The sequence below is a fragment of the Mobula hypostoma genome, chromosome 11 (assembly GCF_963921235.1).
Source record: "Mobula hypostoma chromosome 11, sMobHyp1.1, whole genome shotgun sequence".
NCBI classification, from domain to species: domain Eukaryota; kingdom Metazoa; phylum Chordata; class Chondrichthyes; order Myliobatiformes; family Myliobatidae; genus Mobula; species Mobula hypostoma.
In genome coordinates, this window is record NC_086107.1 from 51,609,499 (window position 1) to 51,627,107 (window position 17,609).

General features: G+C 38.9%; 1 protein-coding gene across 3 annotated transcripts in view; it reads left to right on the forward strand.

Moving 5' to 3' along the window:
- syt7a (synaptotagmin VIIa) overlaps nt 1-13,627 on the forward strand; it is a 572,706-nt gene extending 559,079 nt beyond the window's left edge. For all 3 annotated transcript variants that reach the window (XM_063062024.1, XM_063062025.1, XM_063062026.1), the window contains one exon: nt 4,273-13,627. In XM_063062024.1, the coding sequence (XP_062918094.1) occupies nt 4,273-4,377 (105 nt within the window). In that variant the 3' untranslated portion in view covers nt 4,378-13,627. The remainder of the gene's footprint in view (nt 1-4,272) is intronic.
- The last annotated feature ends 3,982 nt before the right edge of the window (nt 13,628-17,609 follow it).

The window sequence follows — 17,609 nt, forward strand, 5'->3', positions numbered from 1 at the left end:
GGACAGGATTAAGGAAAACCCCAAGGCTTTCTACAAGTATGGGAAGAGCAAGAGGATAAGACGTGAGAGAAAAGGACCAATCAAGTGTGACAGTGGAAAAGTGTGTATGGAACCAGAGGAGATAGCAGAGTTACTTAATGAGTACTTTGTTCCAGTATTCACTACGGAAAAGGATCTTGGCGATTATAGGGATGACTTACAGTGGACTGTAAAGCTTGAGCATGTAGATATTAAGAAAGAGGATGTGCTGGAGCTTTTAGAAAGCATCAAGTTGGATAAGTCACCGGGACTGGACGGGATGTACCCCAGGCTACTGTGGGAGGTGAAGGAGGAGATTGCTGAGCCTCTGGTGATGGTCTTTGCATCATCAACGGGGACAGGAGAGGTTCTGGAGGATTGGAGTGTTGCATATGTTATTCCCTTATTCAAGACAGGGAGTAGCCCAGGAAATTATAGACCAGTGAGTTTTACTTTGGTGGTTGGTAAGTTGATGGAGAAGATCCTGAGAGGCAGGATTTATGAACATTTGGAGAGGCATAATATGATTGGAAATAGTCAGCATGACTTTGTGAAAGGGGGGTCATGCTTACCAGCCTGAATGAATTTTTTGAGGATGTCACTAAACACATTGATGAAGATAGAGCAGTAGATATAGTGTGTATGGATTTCAGCAAGGCATTTGACAAGGTACCCCAGGCAAAGCTTATTGAGAAAGGAAGGAGGCAAGGGGACATTACTTTGTGGATCCAGAACTGGCCTGCCCACAGAAGGCAAAGAGTGGTTGTAGATGGGTCATATTCTGCATGGATGTCAGTCACCAGTGTGTGCCTTAGGGATCTGTTCTGAGACCCCTACTCTTTGTAATTTTTATAAATGACCTGGATGAAGAAGTGGAGGGATGGGTTAGTAAGTTTGTTGATGACACAAAGGTTGGGGGTGTGGATCATGTGGAGGGCTGTCAGAGGTTATAGCAGGACATTGATAGGATGCAAAATTGGGCTGAGAAGTGGCAGATGGAGTTCAACCCAGATAAGTGTGAGGTGGTTCATTTTGGTAGGTCGAATATGATGACAGAATATAGTGTTAATGGTAAGACTCTTGGCAGTGTGTAGGATGAGAGGGATCTTGAGGTCCGAGTCCATAAGACACTCAAAGCTCTGTGGTTAAGAAATCATAGAGTGCATTGGCCTTCATCAATCATGGGATTGAGCTTAGGAACTGAGAGGTAATGTTGTAGCTATATAGGACCCTGGTCAGACCCCACTTGGAGTACTGTGCTCAGTTCTGGTTGCCTCACTACAGGAAGGATGTGGAAGCCATAGAAAGGGTGCAGAGGATACTTACAAGGATGTTGCCTGGATTGAGGAGCATGCCTTATGAAAACAGGTTGAGTGAACTCGGCCTTTTTTCCTTGGAGCGACGGAGGATGAGAGATGACCTGATAGAGGTGTATAAGAGGATAAGAGGCATTGATCATGTGGATAGTCGGAGGCTTTTTCCCAGGGCTGAAATGGCTAGCGTGAGAGGGCAGTTTTAAGATGCTTGAAAATAGGTACAGAGGGGATGTCAGGGGTAAGTTTTTTACGCAGAGAGTGGTGAATGCATGGAATGGGCTGACGGCGATGGTGGTGGAGGCGGATACGATAGGGTCTTTTAAGAGACTCCTGGACAGGTACATGGAGCTCAGAAAAATAGAGGTCTATGAGTAACCCTAGGTAACTTCTAAGGTAAGGACATGTTCGGCACAGCTCTGTGGGCCGAAGGGCCTGTATTGTGCTGTAGGTTTTCTAGGTTTCTATGTTCCTAACAGGAAATTATAGACGACTTTGCCTAAGTTCAATGATTTGTAAGACGTTCGTGTCAAAGATGAGTTTTCAGGGTACTTGGAGGCACATGATAAAATAAGCCAAAATCAGCAAGTTTCTTGAGGTGCTAAGGCTATCTGACAAACGTGTTGCAATTGTTTGAGGAAATAACAGGTAGGATAGATGAAGGAGAGTTAATGGATATTATTTACTTGGATATTAAGAAGGCCTTTGACAAGATGTCGCACATGAGGCTGCTAAACAAAATAAGAATTCATAGTATAACAGAGTATAGCATAGTATAGCATGGTTAGAAGATAGGTGGACTGGCAGGAGGCAAAGAGTGGTGAAAAAAGGGGCCTCTTCTGGTTGCTGGAGGCTAGTAGTGTTCGGCAGGGGAGTCGAAATTGGGACTGCTTCTTTTCACATTATATGTCAATGATCTGGATGGCAGAATTGATGGCTTTGTGGCCAAGTTTGCAGACAGTGCATAGAGGCATAGTGGATGAGCAGGCAGCTTTGTGTAACAATAAGTCTGAAGAAAGATTTAAAAGTCCTAGATCAGGATTCCCTAAATGTTAATTTGCAGACTGAATCGGTGGTAAGGAAGGCAAATGCAAAGTTAATATTAAAATCGGGAGGACCAGAATATAAAAGCAAGGATGTAATGTGGAGGCTTCATAAAGCATCAGCTTTACAGCCTTTGGAGTATTGTGAGCAGTTTTAGGCCCATTATCTAAGAAAAAAATACACTGGCATGAAAGAGGTTTCAGAAAAGGTTCACAAGATTGATCTCAGAAATGAAAGGATTTACCTGTAAGGAGTGTTTGAAAGCGCTGAGCATGTACTTGCTGGAGATTAAAAGAACGGGGGGAATCTCACTGAAACCTATCGAATATTGAACGGCCTATATAGAGTGGATGTGAAGAGGATGTTTCAAGTAGTGGGAGAGTCTAGGACCAGAGAGCACATCCTCAGAATATCGGGACATCCCTTTTGAACAGAATTTGTGAGGTATTTCTTTAGCCAGAAGGTGGTGAATCTGTGGAATTCATTGCCACAGGCGGCTGTGGATGCCAAGTAATTGGATATATTTAAAGTGGAGTTTGATAGTTTCTTGATTAGTAAGGGCTTCATAGTTTATAGGAAGAGGGCAGAGAAGGGGCTCACGAGTGATAGTAAATCAATGACTTGGGTGTAATTGCTTGCTCGTTATTCTTGACATCCATGGCAATTTTTACTCAGCTGACCACATGTCATCTCAAAGTCTTTCCTTCCATTGGGGACTCCCACGCATGGTGCTGCTCCTAAAAGAGAAGTTTGAGACAGATGATTTTCTGTTTCTATCTTCTCCACAAAGATCTTGTCCCCTTGGTTTGACTTTTTCTGTAGGCCCGGTTTAATTTTCACATGTGCCTTTTAAACACCATTTCCCTTGACTACTCCATTACCTCTATGTTACCAAGTTCCTTCACCTTTAATATTGGGGATGGAAGAATTTTTCCCATGAGCAGTGGCTTTGGTTGAATTAGGTATTTTGTAGTCTCAGAACATGTGTGTCCCGCAAAGCTTCCAAACATTTATTCTTCGCATACCAAAGTCTACCAGGTTCCATCTCCTCCTCTGTCTCAGCTCATCTGCCACTGAAAGACCCAGAGTTTATCACCCCCATTTTAAAACTGAACATCCATGAAGTTTCACTCCATGTTCTATCCCATATATCCACTGACCTGGATCTACCACAGATGTTGTATACTAGTTTGCAAAGAGAAGGGTCACACTAGCATCTGGGTAAGAAAGAACGGATGATTTGTTTGACTAGTATTGACTGAGGTTCAAATGTTGGACATCATACAGGAGCATTAGTCCTATTCGTTCAGTAGTATGATGGAATCTTTCACTCCTGTTTGAGAGTGATTTCAAAAGACACTTGAGAAAGTAAAACCCTGCCATTAGGGCAGAATGCTCCATATGGTCATGTAAAATGTGTTGTGCCTCCTAAATTCATTTCAGATTCCCTCCAGGATTGGCCCACAATGTACATTTACCATTAAATCCACAATGGTAAATTGGTCAAAATTCACAAAATTAAACAGTTTACTCGCTTCCAAGCCTTTTGAATAGTAAGGGCGCATTAATATTTAGAGCAAAACCATTCCTCTTCAATACAAAATAAGCATCCTAAAGACCTTATGCGGCCTTTGAATGGGCCTCATTGTCATTGGCTCTTGGGACGGCAAAAGGAGGGTCAGGTTGTGATAATAGAAAATGAGAAAATATCTCATGGATCTGATCCTCTCTTCAATCTAGAACTACCAGTGATAGTTGGTTGAAGACCCATCCCACTGCTGGGAGGAAACACTGGATGTGGTAATTGAATGGGAAAGATTTTGATAAAAGATCCCATCAAAGTCGAACAAAATATCAGCATACTGTTGAATTATCTTGTGGATTTTGTCTCCCTCAGATATACTTATCTTGGAAGAGCGGGCCTGGTGAAGTCAAGCATTGGAAAGATATGATTGGAAGGCCACGACATGCTGTGGCTCAGTGGCATCAACTCAAGGCATGATTCTTCACCAAATGAAAGAAGAGGGGAAAACAACAGAAATAGAAGAGAAAACATCTGATTAGCCTTGACATTTTAAGTATGCACAATGAAGCACGTGGACTAAAGTCATGGATTACTCAGCCAACACTCTGGGAGTCCAGCAGCCAATCCATATGCCATGGACTTTACAGCATTGAGCTGCCAGGAACATTTTTTAAGTCAAAAGGTCATATCCACCTAGTGCTTCAACAACCATCACCCACCCTGCACACTCGCTCTCCTCCCCCAACAAAAGAAATTTGCAAATTTTGGTCATGGCACAAACTCATTCTGTGTCTGTGACCAGTAGTCACGTGGCTTAGACTTTAGTTTTAATTTTCCTGTGACTAAAAAAAAAACAATTTGTTCTTCCAGTAGTGAAGGAGTTTATAGCATTGGGAAAAAATTATGTGTACCTTTTTTTCCAAAATATAATGGCATTTTAATTTTCTGGTGCAGGTGTAGATGCTAATGGTTCTAAAGACACTTTTTTTTATTTATCTCAATTAATGTAGTGAGGGGGATGAAACATGAGAAAAACAGGAACTTAAAATCTGTGTATGTCTCTGTGTGTGTTGTGTGTCTGTAACTATATAAAGTGTGTTTTTGTGCACACAAAAACTACTCTGCCACGCCCTTAATGCGTGGGCTATTTTCTCTGCACTTTTTAAAATGAACAGATTTGGTTATGAAAAAAAACTTGTGAATGGATTTAGGGATCCTAGAGATGGTTTTTAAGTGGGCAATGTCTGGTTTACACAGTATTTCAACTTGCTTCTCCTTTATATCCAGGGCTTAAAGAACTACTATACTGGAAAAAGCAAAAATCCTGAAGCATTAACATGCAGAAAATCCTGTAATGTTGCATACAGTATTGGACTAACACTCCAAAAGGCAACTGATAGCAATTGTAAAATATTGTATTAATATTCCTACACAAGTCCTGTAGAGTAAAACTATAAATCACTTTCATGGCATTTTGGGTACGCATTTGCATTGTCAGGTGCATTAAAAAAATAACATTGTTAGCTGGTAAGTAAAATTCACTCATTTGGGTTATTTGGAAGAATTTGTGTAGGCAAGAGTTTGAAGTTGGAAGAGTGTCTCAAACAAAGCTCTTAACAAAAATATTATTTTATACATGTTGATTTACATTTCCTTATCACAGTCAGACTGAGAGGTTTGGTTGAAGATCTATTTATTCCAACCCAGAGAATCAGGTAATGCAACTTGTTCAGGGCCAGTGAATAGCTTATTGTGATGCAAGACACTATAGAAAGAATGTAGGTGTCCTTTCATTACAATGAAAATTAATACTAAAGTATTATTTGATGTGATGGGATACGCCATTCACCTGCAGAGCTATAGACACCGAATTCCAAATTTGAGATGGGTTATTGAAAATCAAAGGCAGAGGGACTTACTTACTATTGGATTCTAAACTATTAAAAATCTATTAAGAAAAATAAGTTACACAGGCTGTGAGTCTGAAGTAAAGAGCAAGGTTATTGCACATCCTTTTTCCACTCCAATTCAAGTTCAAGTTCAGTTTGTTCCCATTGAACCTTACGCATGTATACTGCCGAACAAAACAATGTTTCTCCAGACCAAGGTGCACAACGTATTACAGACAAAGCAATAGTTATAAAAACAAATGAATAAATAATGAGAATATTCAATACAAGTTAAAAAGTAAACAGTATAACACTACTGGCACTTCATACATGATGAAACCATATATTGAGATTCATACATAGTGGCAGGGAGATCAGTAGTCTTACGGCCCGGGGGAAGAAGCTATTTCCTATCCTAACAGTTCTTGTCCTAATGCTATGGTGTATCCTGCCTGATGGTAGGGCATCAAAGAGATTGTTAAACAGATGGGAGGGATCATGAAGAATGCTGAAGGCCCTGCCTATACAACACTCCCGATAAGTATCTCAGATGGGTGGAAGAGAGACCCCGACGGTACTGTCAGCAGTCCTTGCAATCCTTTGTAGGGACTTGCAGTCAGATACCTTGCAATTCCCATAGCAGATGGTGATGCAGCCAGTCAGGACACTCTTGACGATGCTACTGTCAAAGTTGGTTAAAATGGGTGGGTGGGGGGAGCCTGGCTTGCCTCAATCTCTGTGGAAACACTGCTGTGCTTTCTTGACCAAGGAGCTGCTGTTGAAGGACCTGGTGAAATTGTCCATTATGTGCACTCTCAGAAGCTTGGTCCTCCTAATTTTCTCCACAGAAGAGCCATGTATGTGCAGTAGGGAGTGCTCAGCCTGTACCTTCCTAAAGTCCACAATCATCTCATTGGTCTTCTCCATGTTGAGACTCAAGTTGTTGTGTTTGCACCATTCTACCAACCACACTACCTCCTCTCTGTACACCTTCTCCTCATCGTTGTTGATGAGGCCAACCGCTGTTGTGTCATCAGCAAACTTGATGATTCGGTTTGAACTGGATCTAGCAGCGCGGTCGTGCGTCAGCAGCGGGCTGGGGAGCGCCAGTGCTCAGTGTGATGGAGCTAGTGATGGTTCTGCCAACACCGACTGGCTGTGGCCCTTCTGTCAAGAAATCCAGGATCCAGTTACAGAGAGAGGTGTTGAGACCCAATGAGGACAGTGTATCTCAGTGGTTTTTGTGGTCAATCATGTGAAATTTTAGTGCTGAGAAACAGAATTCCAGAAGCCTCCTTGCTTTGGGCATCCACTGGTGCCACCGAGGCAGTGTTCTTGTACAGTCAGATGTCAAACAAACTCTCACAATATCAGTCAGCTAAGGATCTTCTCAGCTGTGGAAAGTAGCCATAATTTGTGAAAGTAAGTAGGCATATTCACACAGAGAGTCCTTGTGAAGTATCTATGACGTTGCTAGTGTGATGTCCCTTAAATGGCTACTTTTATGCTGTGATCCATTCTTAATTGGAAGGAAGAGTTCTGCCTGAAGTTACTTGTTGGGCCCTGAGTGAGTGCCAAGTTGGCTGTTTATTCCAGCATTCCACGCTTCATATGAATCCAGAATTGAGGAGCCAACTCTTAACACCCTTCACCACAGACTCCCATTCATATTGACTCCCATATGATGCACCTCTATTCATATTGACCCCACTGAATGTCACTGCTTAAGCTGTGGATTTGATAAGTTTCATTGGAAAGAGTAATTCTGTATTCCTGACTTTGAAACTTTATCCATCAGGGTAAACATTAGCTTAAAGAACACAATTGTACATTCATTCATTTTAATGGGTAAATCAACTCCTGCAGGGTGAAGTGTTATATTTGCATTACATAGTATTTATAAAACACACCCTGTTTTCTTAATGCTAGTACTCCTTTTACTGTGGAGAAGCTTAACATATGTATTAGTTATCCAAATCTTTTTAAGTCTCCACTGTTTTATATGCAAGGAAGTACTTCAATTAACTCTGAATATTCTTCAGCATAGCAGTCACTTGCAAAATTCCAGGAGGAACTCCTATATTCCCAACGAATATCCATTAGATCTTATATATAACAGATGATACTCTGATTTTCACGCCCCCAATTGAAATTCAGTATTTCAGATTGCTTTAATACTACATATAAAATTAAAGGACTTACTTGACTAGAATAGCCTAGTTTTATGATAGCAAACGCCCTATCTCAGGCAAATAGTTTCATTTTTCTTCATTTTGAGGCAAATTTAACTCAGGTGTACTGGGGGGGGGGGAGTGCGATGGGTGCGAGTTGCTAAGTTATTAATAAAAATTACCAAAGGTCTGAGTTAAATTAAGAAAAAAGAAGACTCATAACAATGTCAGGGATGAAAAAGGGCTATCCAGTAAACAAAAGCCACCATTACATTGGTGGTTGCCATACTATGAATGGGCCGTCTCTCTGCTTTCTTCAGTCACTGAGTGACAATAAATTCCCTGAGGAAAGTACTGAGTAATTGAAAGCCCAGTGAGAGTGCAATAGATAAGACAAAAGACATTCAGTCATCATAGGTGGGAGAAACTCAATGAGTGGGGATATTGTTGAAATGTATAATGTATTAATCTGGCTGAAGTATATTCCCATCCAAGCAAAAAGACGCCATTTTAGCTGTGCAATTATAATAATCTCTAATACAATGCCCAACAGATCATTCTAGCCTTTTACTGTCCTTTATGTGAGGATATGTCTGCTATTTTCACATTTTCACTAATTTATAATCATGATCTCAAGACTTCACTAGTATGGCTTATATTTCAACTAATTTAGCTTTCCTTTAAAATTTTACTGAGTCCTTTTCAATAATTGACTCTCCTGGTTGTAAATGCTGAGTATTTAAAAACTTCCCTCATTGCTCACTCTTTCTAATGATCTAAATCCAAGGAACTAAGGAATTATTTGTACTGCTCTCATCTCAAATAAATATTTTGTTTTAATGTGACAACAAAATTTGAAACATTAAAATAACACAAACTGTAATAAGTCATTTGGAAAAGTAATGGTTTAAGAATTATAATAACTTAAAATAAATTAGATGAAAGAATCTGCAGATGCTGGAAATCCAAGTAACACACAAAAAGTGCAGCATCTATGGAAAAGAGTAAACAGTGAATGTTTTGGGCTGAGACCCTTCATCATCAGGACATTTCGGGCTGAGAACCTTCACCCGTCGACTGTTCACTCTTTTTCATAGATGCTGCCTGACCCACTGTATTTCTTCAGCACTTTGTGTGTGTTGCTTCAGATAACTAAATTTGAAATAACTTTGTTTGATTCCAATCAATTGCATCCAGGCTAATATCCAGTAGCTGGCTATTTTTAGTGGAGAGTTAATCATCCTTGTTTGCCACATTTGCCAACAAAACTTGTCTTTATTTGCAGTTTCAATGCCTCTGTGTCATGACTCCGAGGCATATAACTGTGTTCATGCCAGATTGTTTTCACCATATGCGCAGTTAGCTGGTCTCCCAAGTTGGTGTTCCCCATTAATACTGAAACAGTTTATGGAATCAGTTGTGAATTATTTAAGCGATCGGACATATGGTGGATTGCCAAGTGAAAACATTGTGTTGCCATCTCCTCTGTTCCTTATCCTCCCTTTCTTTATTTCCTTTGCTTTTTCCTTTATAAAAATCAATTCCAATAATTCAAAATGGTGCAGTTGTACCAGAGGCAGTAAAGTCCCACAGCTGTGGTGATACTGAGCCCATTGTGACTTATTCTAGCAATAATTACTGTGGACATGCCAGCTTTAGCACAACTGCCCTTTTGGTTTGCACTAATAAAGATTAGTACAATTTTTAGTGATCTTTCCCCAACACAGCTACCAGCCCTAGCACCATTTCTGTCCTTTGAACAAACTATTGGGTATTTAATTTATGAAATGTTTATTGCATAGTATTTGACAAATAGGAGGCTAAAAATGTAACACCTAATTTTATTCCCAATAGCCACCTAGTACCTTAACCAGCCAAAGGGTCTCGGCCTGAAACTTCGACTGTACTCTTTTCCATAGATGCTGTCTGGCCTGCTGAATTCCTCCAGCATTTTGTGTGCATTGCTTGAAGTTTCAGCATCTGCAGATTTTCTCTTGTTTGTGATTGGACTTTAACCAAGAAATTCCTTGTGTTTCCTGAGCACCACATGTACAAAATGCTAACTCCACTACATATATGCTAGAGTTAAAGATATGGAAGAAGGCTATGCTATAGAGATGGATAATACAGGGTAGAAAAGGTTTATGTTGAACATAGATTGGACGATGGACCACTTGAGTAGTTTGTTCTGTCTCTGCACTGCACATTCTGTAGTATTCTAGGTAATGACTAGCGAGTTGGAACCTTAGAAGATAGTCCAAGTAACTGAGGCAACAGTAACACTTCCCATCATTGGCTCAAAATGTTGCTCAGACAAAATGCCAAAAGACTTGCATTTATATTAACATCTATCTTGACCTCAGGATCCCAGAAGTGCTCTACAGCAAGTGAAGTACTTTTGCGATGTGGTTGCTATCATAAGCTTGGGAAAGTGGGAAGTTGTTTGCACACATCGAGCAGCTGTACACCGGTATGGATACACGGATCAGGCTGTTCGTTTTGGCTTTGACTGTGGGATACATTGAATGTTTGGTTGGATTAGGAAACTGCTCTGTTCCTGTTCTAAAAGTGCCATACAATGTTTTAGGTTTGACTGATAGGGACAAAAAAGCACCTGAAGGCTTGCCCCTCCTGCAGGTCAGCATTCCTTCAATGATAGTGCAATCACTGAGTAGAGCCTGATGCTCCAAATGAGGATGAAGGATCACATAGAAAATGCCTTGGTCTGTCCTTAGTACATATTGAGCAATGCATCTGCATACTAGGCCAAGCAGAATAATTGATTTTGATTCAGGTTTATAGATATCTGTATCTCAAGCACAACCAATTATTGTCAAGGACAAGGTATAGAAGTTTTTGTCTTGGGTTGGTTGGTTTGACCTTGTCAGACTGGAGATAAATGTAATAAATGGCCAAGTTTATTCCTTACTGACCCTGTAGTTGACCATAAAGTGATCAATCCTGCCCTTTTTTAGAATCATTTCACGGAAATTGTAGCAATTGCAACCATTATAAACTGGTACACTTCAAGAGACTTCGTTTTCTCTTTCAAATAATGCAATGCTCTTTTCTTATTCGCAAATGAGGAGGCAGTTTGGCTACTATTTGTAGAGAGGAAGAAACCTGGTAAGTGTGTTATGTGACCCCAGTGATATTCCAAAAGTGAAATGCCCATTTGCCAGTCTCAGGTGTGATGCTCTAGCTGTTTGATGCCTGAAAATTTGATTTATAGCATGTGCTAAATGTATTTTCAGAATATCTGTTAAAGATTGATGTGTAGCTGGAGCCCTTAACATGAACGGAATGATATGGTGCTAATTGATTTTCAGCATACAATTGCAATACTACATTTATATGAAATTTCCTTGGACACTATTTTAACAAAGATGCACAGCATGATTTTAAGTTACAAGTGAATTCTGCCTGTGCTTCATTACTCTTCATTCTGCACCATGAGTTTGACAGGTGACTCTCTGTTTATGTGTAAAGACATAATCTATGGTTTCATTTACTTTCACTGTATAAACCAGATATTGCACATCTTGAAGGTTAATATTCCTTTTTGTTTTGCCTAGTCTTACTTGTAAAGCTATTGAAAATCAAACCTGTTGTGTGGCCTGGTATGCTCCATGGGCTTTAAAGGAAAGTCAGAAACCATTTGTTGCTGTTGGCTGAATCCCATTTTGGCCACCTAGCGGACTGTTGCTGCCCTACTTGGCTCGAGAGATGTTGTATAGCTTCCTCACTTGGATCAATCCTCCTGATTAGATGAACAGTGGAGCAAATTAATTAACAAACCCTGAAGCCCTTCAAAGCACTTTTTCTTCACTAACTGAAATTAATCATACCAAATATCCAGTGAAATCATAGATGTGGCATCCCTAGGAGATCTAAAATGCTGGATAACTTTCTGAAATATGCATTAGATATGTGCTGATTTAGGAACATAGGAACTAATCATAAACTCTTTAAAAAAAATCAAGCCATTGAACTGTCCCACCCCAACTAATTGATGTTATACTTGATAAAATTTGAACAAAATTCAATGGGAACTTGCAACCTATAGTTAGAAAATAAATAGGAAGGGTAAGTTACCTAAAATATAATTACATAAATAAGGCATGTCTGTGTGTATGGGGGTCACATTTGTTGGGGTTTAATTGGCTTGTGTGATTACACCATGTCACCTTCTGACTCCATAAATCTGATCTAGGTTTAGTTAATAAAGAAAAACAGCTTGCAAAAAAAAATCACAATTTAAAAGCAAAAACCAAATCAAAGCTGTAAAGAATGTTTGGAAATGTTTAGGTGAAAGAAAATGCCAAGAGTGATAACTACAAAAACAAGCAATGACTACTTAATCATGATAGCACATCAACTATCAACATAGTGCCATTTCCCTTGCTGGGTTAAATCCTTGGTGAGGACCACATTCCCTTTTACAGCTTTCAAACCATATACAGAATACCAGGGAGTAGTAGAAATAATAGAGTATGCACTTGTTGTGAAACTGTTGATGCTGAAAGGAAACGCCTGCTGTCTTTCTACAAGTAATTGAGGGAGGAAAAACCAAAAATGTTGGCTAACTATTAATGCAATGGGTCTTCAAAAGGTTTGAGGGTGAATTTGTTTCATTTATGTCTGTGTGTTGGGGGGAGGCAAGGGGGTAAGGAAGAAAGGTGTGTGCAAACTATTTGTGGTAGATTTGAAACTAGGCTACAAAGGTTAACAAAAAAAAGGATCTCAGCTTTAAACATAAGCCTTAGTTTTTGTGAATATTCTTGGCAAACATCCTATCCCTTGTAATGAGGGTCAGGATAGCATAAAACAGATTTATTTTATGTTTACATTGAATGCTAGTTTGGCTGTAATTGAAGTTTCATAAAAATGAATATATGGTTAGGTTTTTACAACTCTGTGTACAGACTGTTTAATCTTAATGCAAGGTGATGATGCAGTCCTGAATTTATTGCTTTTTTTTTGGTCCTTTCTTTAAATAAGGACTGGGCATCTTTATGCTCTTGGACAAGATGAATTAAAGAGACTGCAATGGCTTCTTTGTCACAAATTGCAATGTAACATTTGCCAACTTTGTACAGGATATTCATGATGCATAGGTTTAGCTGCCAAGTGTGGTATATTGATAGAAAAAAAACATTTTAGGCTGGCTGAAGCCAGATGTGCTTTTATCTGGATAATAACAGAGCTTTATTCTGTTAGTTGACTTCTGATTCAAAAAGTTTTTAAGAAGTTATAGAGCATAATGTAAATTATTTGTTCATAGATTGAGCAATATTTGAATACAGAAGCACATCTATCTGTTACTATTGATATAGTGTCTGTCTCCAGCCAGCCTTTGTAGATGATGTCTTTGAACTTCTGTCGTCATCCAGTCACCCTGTACTGTTCTTTATCTTTTTTCCCCAATAATCTGACCCATTTCAGATTAAACGTGCAGATGGTACCTCAACAAAAACACTGATAGATAAAGATTGTAATTTTTATTGTGTTTGGTAGCTAATGTAATTCATGAAGGTAAATTATTTTGTATGAGATGACTTCATCTATATTATGTATATGGTAGAGTATTTCTTTCTGAGATTATATATTTTGAAATTTTACTCTTTTTTGTGGAAAAAGTCCTAGTTATGATTAATAAACAGTAGGAAAGCATCCCTTTGATCTCTGTGACTTTTTTATGTAGAAGGTAAAACAAATTTGTCAAGTTGTATGCCATATAGAAGGTTATTCAGTATTATGGTTTACTGGCTTTCCCCTAGTGTTAATGAAACCTTGATTATAAAGTATGGTCACCTTGTTAATCAAGGCACATCATGAGGTATGTAAATCGAAAATAATACAACATCACTCTTAAAAGTTAACCTTACAGTTTGTATTTTAAAAATCCAGAATGACCTGTTAACATTCAGACAACTAGGATGAAAATTGTTACAATAATTTTAAAGCTTCAGAGCAACGTGTCTTATCGAAACAGAGTTTCATAGAGCACACAGCATTTATAGTTACCAACCAACAGTTATCTGAAAAAAAATAGAAACCAATTTTTATTAGCTTTGGTAATAACTTCCTTCTAAAGCACTTTCCATGACCCCTAGACAGTTAAAATCAGGTTCAATAAACAGTTAGAGTTAGCCATCTAATTAACTCTGCAACTGCAATTATCACTCAATAACAATACAAAAAAGAATTGGCAATGATAAAATATTGATTAATTAAATCCTGACAAATGTCACTATAAAGATTCTTAAATTAGTAATTGCCTTTATCATTGTCCAATCAAAAAATATGAAATAAGTCTTCAATGTTTTGGAATGTCTTTGACTTTATCATCAGGGTTATCCACTCACTGATCACAATTTGACTTTCTATTTGTAAGCACACACCATTCAGAATGACCTTGATGACATGTTACCGTCAGAATTAGCAGGCAGACAAACACAACATGAGCACACTGCAATGAGTTGAAGTGTTAATATTGGGAAAACTGATCTCAGCACTTATGTGCTCAGTACATAGAAATACTTATACATCATTTAATAATCCCAGATTGTCACAAATGTATATATAACATAGGACAAAATTTGCAGGGAAATTATCGGTGCTATCCTGCCTGGGTGAAACTTGCGGCAACTTTTAGTGGACGAATTCAGAGTTAAACATGGAAATCCATGGGTTTTGGTAAGTGGTACAGTCCTGGTTCACAAAAGAGTGATGTATAGACCAGCAAGGATTAGTTATCTTCTAATCTGGCATGAACTTCATTTTTATGCACTATTCTTACCATAAGAGCCAGTGGAAAATGTTATGTTTGTAGTTCTCTCACCGGAGCTCGTAAACATACTGGGCTCGTTAGCTACCTCTGCTAACAGCCACCTGACCGTGGTGAGAAGGACACCTTTCATAAACAATATACGTCTAGGGTCAATGCGATTTGGGGTTCAACCAAACAGGAGCACCGTGATGTTCCGATTAATGGAACCTCGATATGAGCGAATACTGTGTAAATAGTGCCCATACACAGCTATCGGTAGCTCAGAAGTATATTCACCAAATTTTCAATTTTAACAAACAGTTACAGAAAAAGAAAAGAAAAATAAAAGGGCCCATTACAGTCAAACCAGTCTAATATGCACATAAACACTGGAGCTCATACTGGAGTAGTCGGGTGCATCCCATTACTCACACACTGAATCCACGTTCTGCATGACAGCACCCGCCACCTTCCAAACGCCCTCAAAGACCATCTCAAATGAACTGGCTCTCTCAGGAGTATTGGCCCTCCATCCTTGGAACGACTCATCTGCACAAAGCACTTCTTGCAACAAAGACTCTCCTTCCAACAGCATTCTGCGCATCTTCCTTTGTGCCCCACCAAAAGACCCCAAACCAGACTACTGCCCTTTAGAAAACTTGTCCCCACAGCTCTGTAGAACTTGCTTTCACATCCCACAATCCCGATTGGCTGACTCACATTCCTACGTTGGACAACGTGGCACCTTATCTTATCCAAAGCCCAAACACACTTCCCAGCATGGCACACTGCTTTTACAGAAAACTGCTCATATTAAATTATTCACAGCATAGCAGTAGTAATCTTAACCAGGACATTACATGCTATTCAGTGTACTTTATACTTTATTGTCGCCGAACAACTGATACTAGAACGTACAATCATCACAGTGATATTTGATCCCACGCTTTGTGTTCCCTGGAGTACAAATCAATAGTAAATATTAAAAATGTAAATTATAAATCATAAATAGAAAATCAAAAAGGGAAAGTAAGGTAGTGCAAAAAAAACCGAGAGGCAGGTCCAGATATTTGGAGGGTACGGCCCAGATCTGGGTCAGGATCCGTTCAGCAGTCTTATCACAGTTGGAAAGAAGCTGTTCCTAAATCTGGCCGTACAAGTCTTCAAGCTCCTGAGCCTTATCCCGGAGGGAAGAGGGACAAAAAGTGTGTTGGCTGGGTGGGTCGTGTCCTTGATTATCCTGGCAGCACTGCTTTGATAAAGTGCAGTATAAAGTGAGTCCAAGGACGGAAGATTGGTTTGTGTGATGTGTTGGGCTGTGTTCATAATCTTCTGCAGCTTCTTCCGGTCTTGGACAGGACAACTTCCATACCAGGTTGTGATGCATCCTAGAAGAATGCTTCCTATGGCGCATCTATAAAAATTAGTGAGGGTTTTAGGGGACAGGCCAAATTTCTTTTGCTTTCTCAGGAAATGAAGGCACAGGTGGGCCTTTTTGGCAGTGGACTCTGCTTGGTTGGACCAAGTCAGGTCATTTGTGATATTGACCCCGAGGAACTTAAAGCTTTTGACCTGTTCCACTTGCACACCACTAATGTAAAGTAAGGAATAGATTTCAAAGTCTAGAAGTAGACTCTGTTAAAGATGATAGCAATCATGCAGAAATTAAATTTAACTCTCTAAGGGATGCCTTGGTAGAATCAGCAAAGTCAGTAATTCCTAATAAAGAAAAAAGCACAAAGAATAAATGGATGACAGATGAAATCAAAAATCTAATGGAAGAAAGCAAATCCTATAGAACATAAGTCCGTAGATAAAAAATTAAAAGCTTATGTCAAAAAGCCAAAGAAGAATGATTAAACCAGGAATGTGAGCAAATGGAAAGAATCCCTATTACTGATCCAAAAAGCTTACATCAACAAATCAAGAATATCACTGGTAAAAAGCTCCTCTGTTCTTCAGGTGGATGTTTGAAAGCAAAGGATGGTACCATTATCATGGAAAAAGATGAGATTATGAACAGATGAACTGAGTATATTCAGGAATTGTTTGAAGACGATCGAGGCAAAAACCCAGAAATTAAGAAAAACATTGAAGGTCCAAGTATTTTAAAATCTGAAGTTTGTAATGCAGTAAATAAGATGAAGAAAGGAAAGGCAGCAGGTCCTGGTGAATTAGTAATAGAACAAATTATTGCCCTTGAAGATTATGGAATTGAACAACTTACTGATTTAATCAATGACATTTATGAGACTGGAATAATACCAGAAGAGATGAAAAAATCAGTATTTATCACTCCTCCTAAGAAAGCTGGAGCAATAGAATGTGAATTACATAGGACCATAAGTTTAATGAGTCATATCCCCAAGATACTTCTAAGAAATTTGATGACAAGAGCTAAAATTAAGACACAAGCTGAAATAGGCAAAGAACAATGTGGTTTTGTGAAAGACAAAGGTGCAAGAAACACAATATTGATGTTAAGGATACTATCAGAATGAGCTATTCAAATGCAAAAAGATTTGTTTGTTTGTTTTATCAACTACACAAAAGCATTTGATAAAGTGAAGCACAATAAGTTATTTGAAATATTACAGAAAACTCTAGATCTAGATTCGAAAGACCTCCACCTAATCAGAAATCTGTACTGGGAACAAACTGCCGCTGTAAGAATAGATGGAGAAGTGAGTCAGTTTATGAAAATCAGGAAAAGCATTAGACAAGGGTGTATTTTCTTCCCTGATTTATTTAATGTGTACAGTGAAACAATATTACAAAAAATAAGAGACATGTTGGGAATTATTGATGTTGGTGGTGAAAACATCAATAATTTCAGATATGCGGATGACACTGTTAATTGCAAGTAAGGAGGAAGAA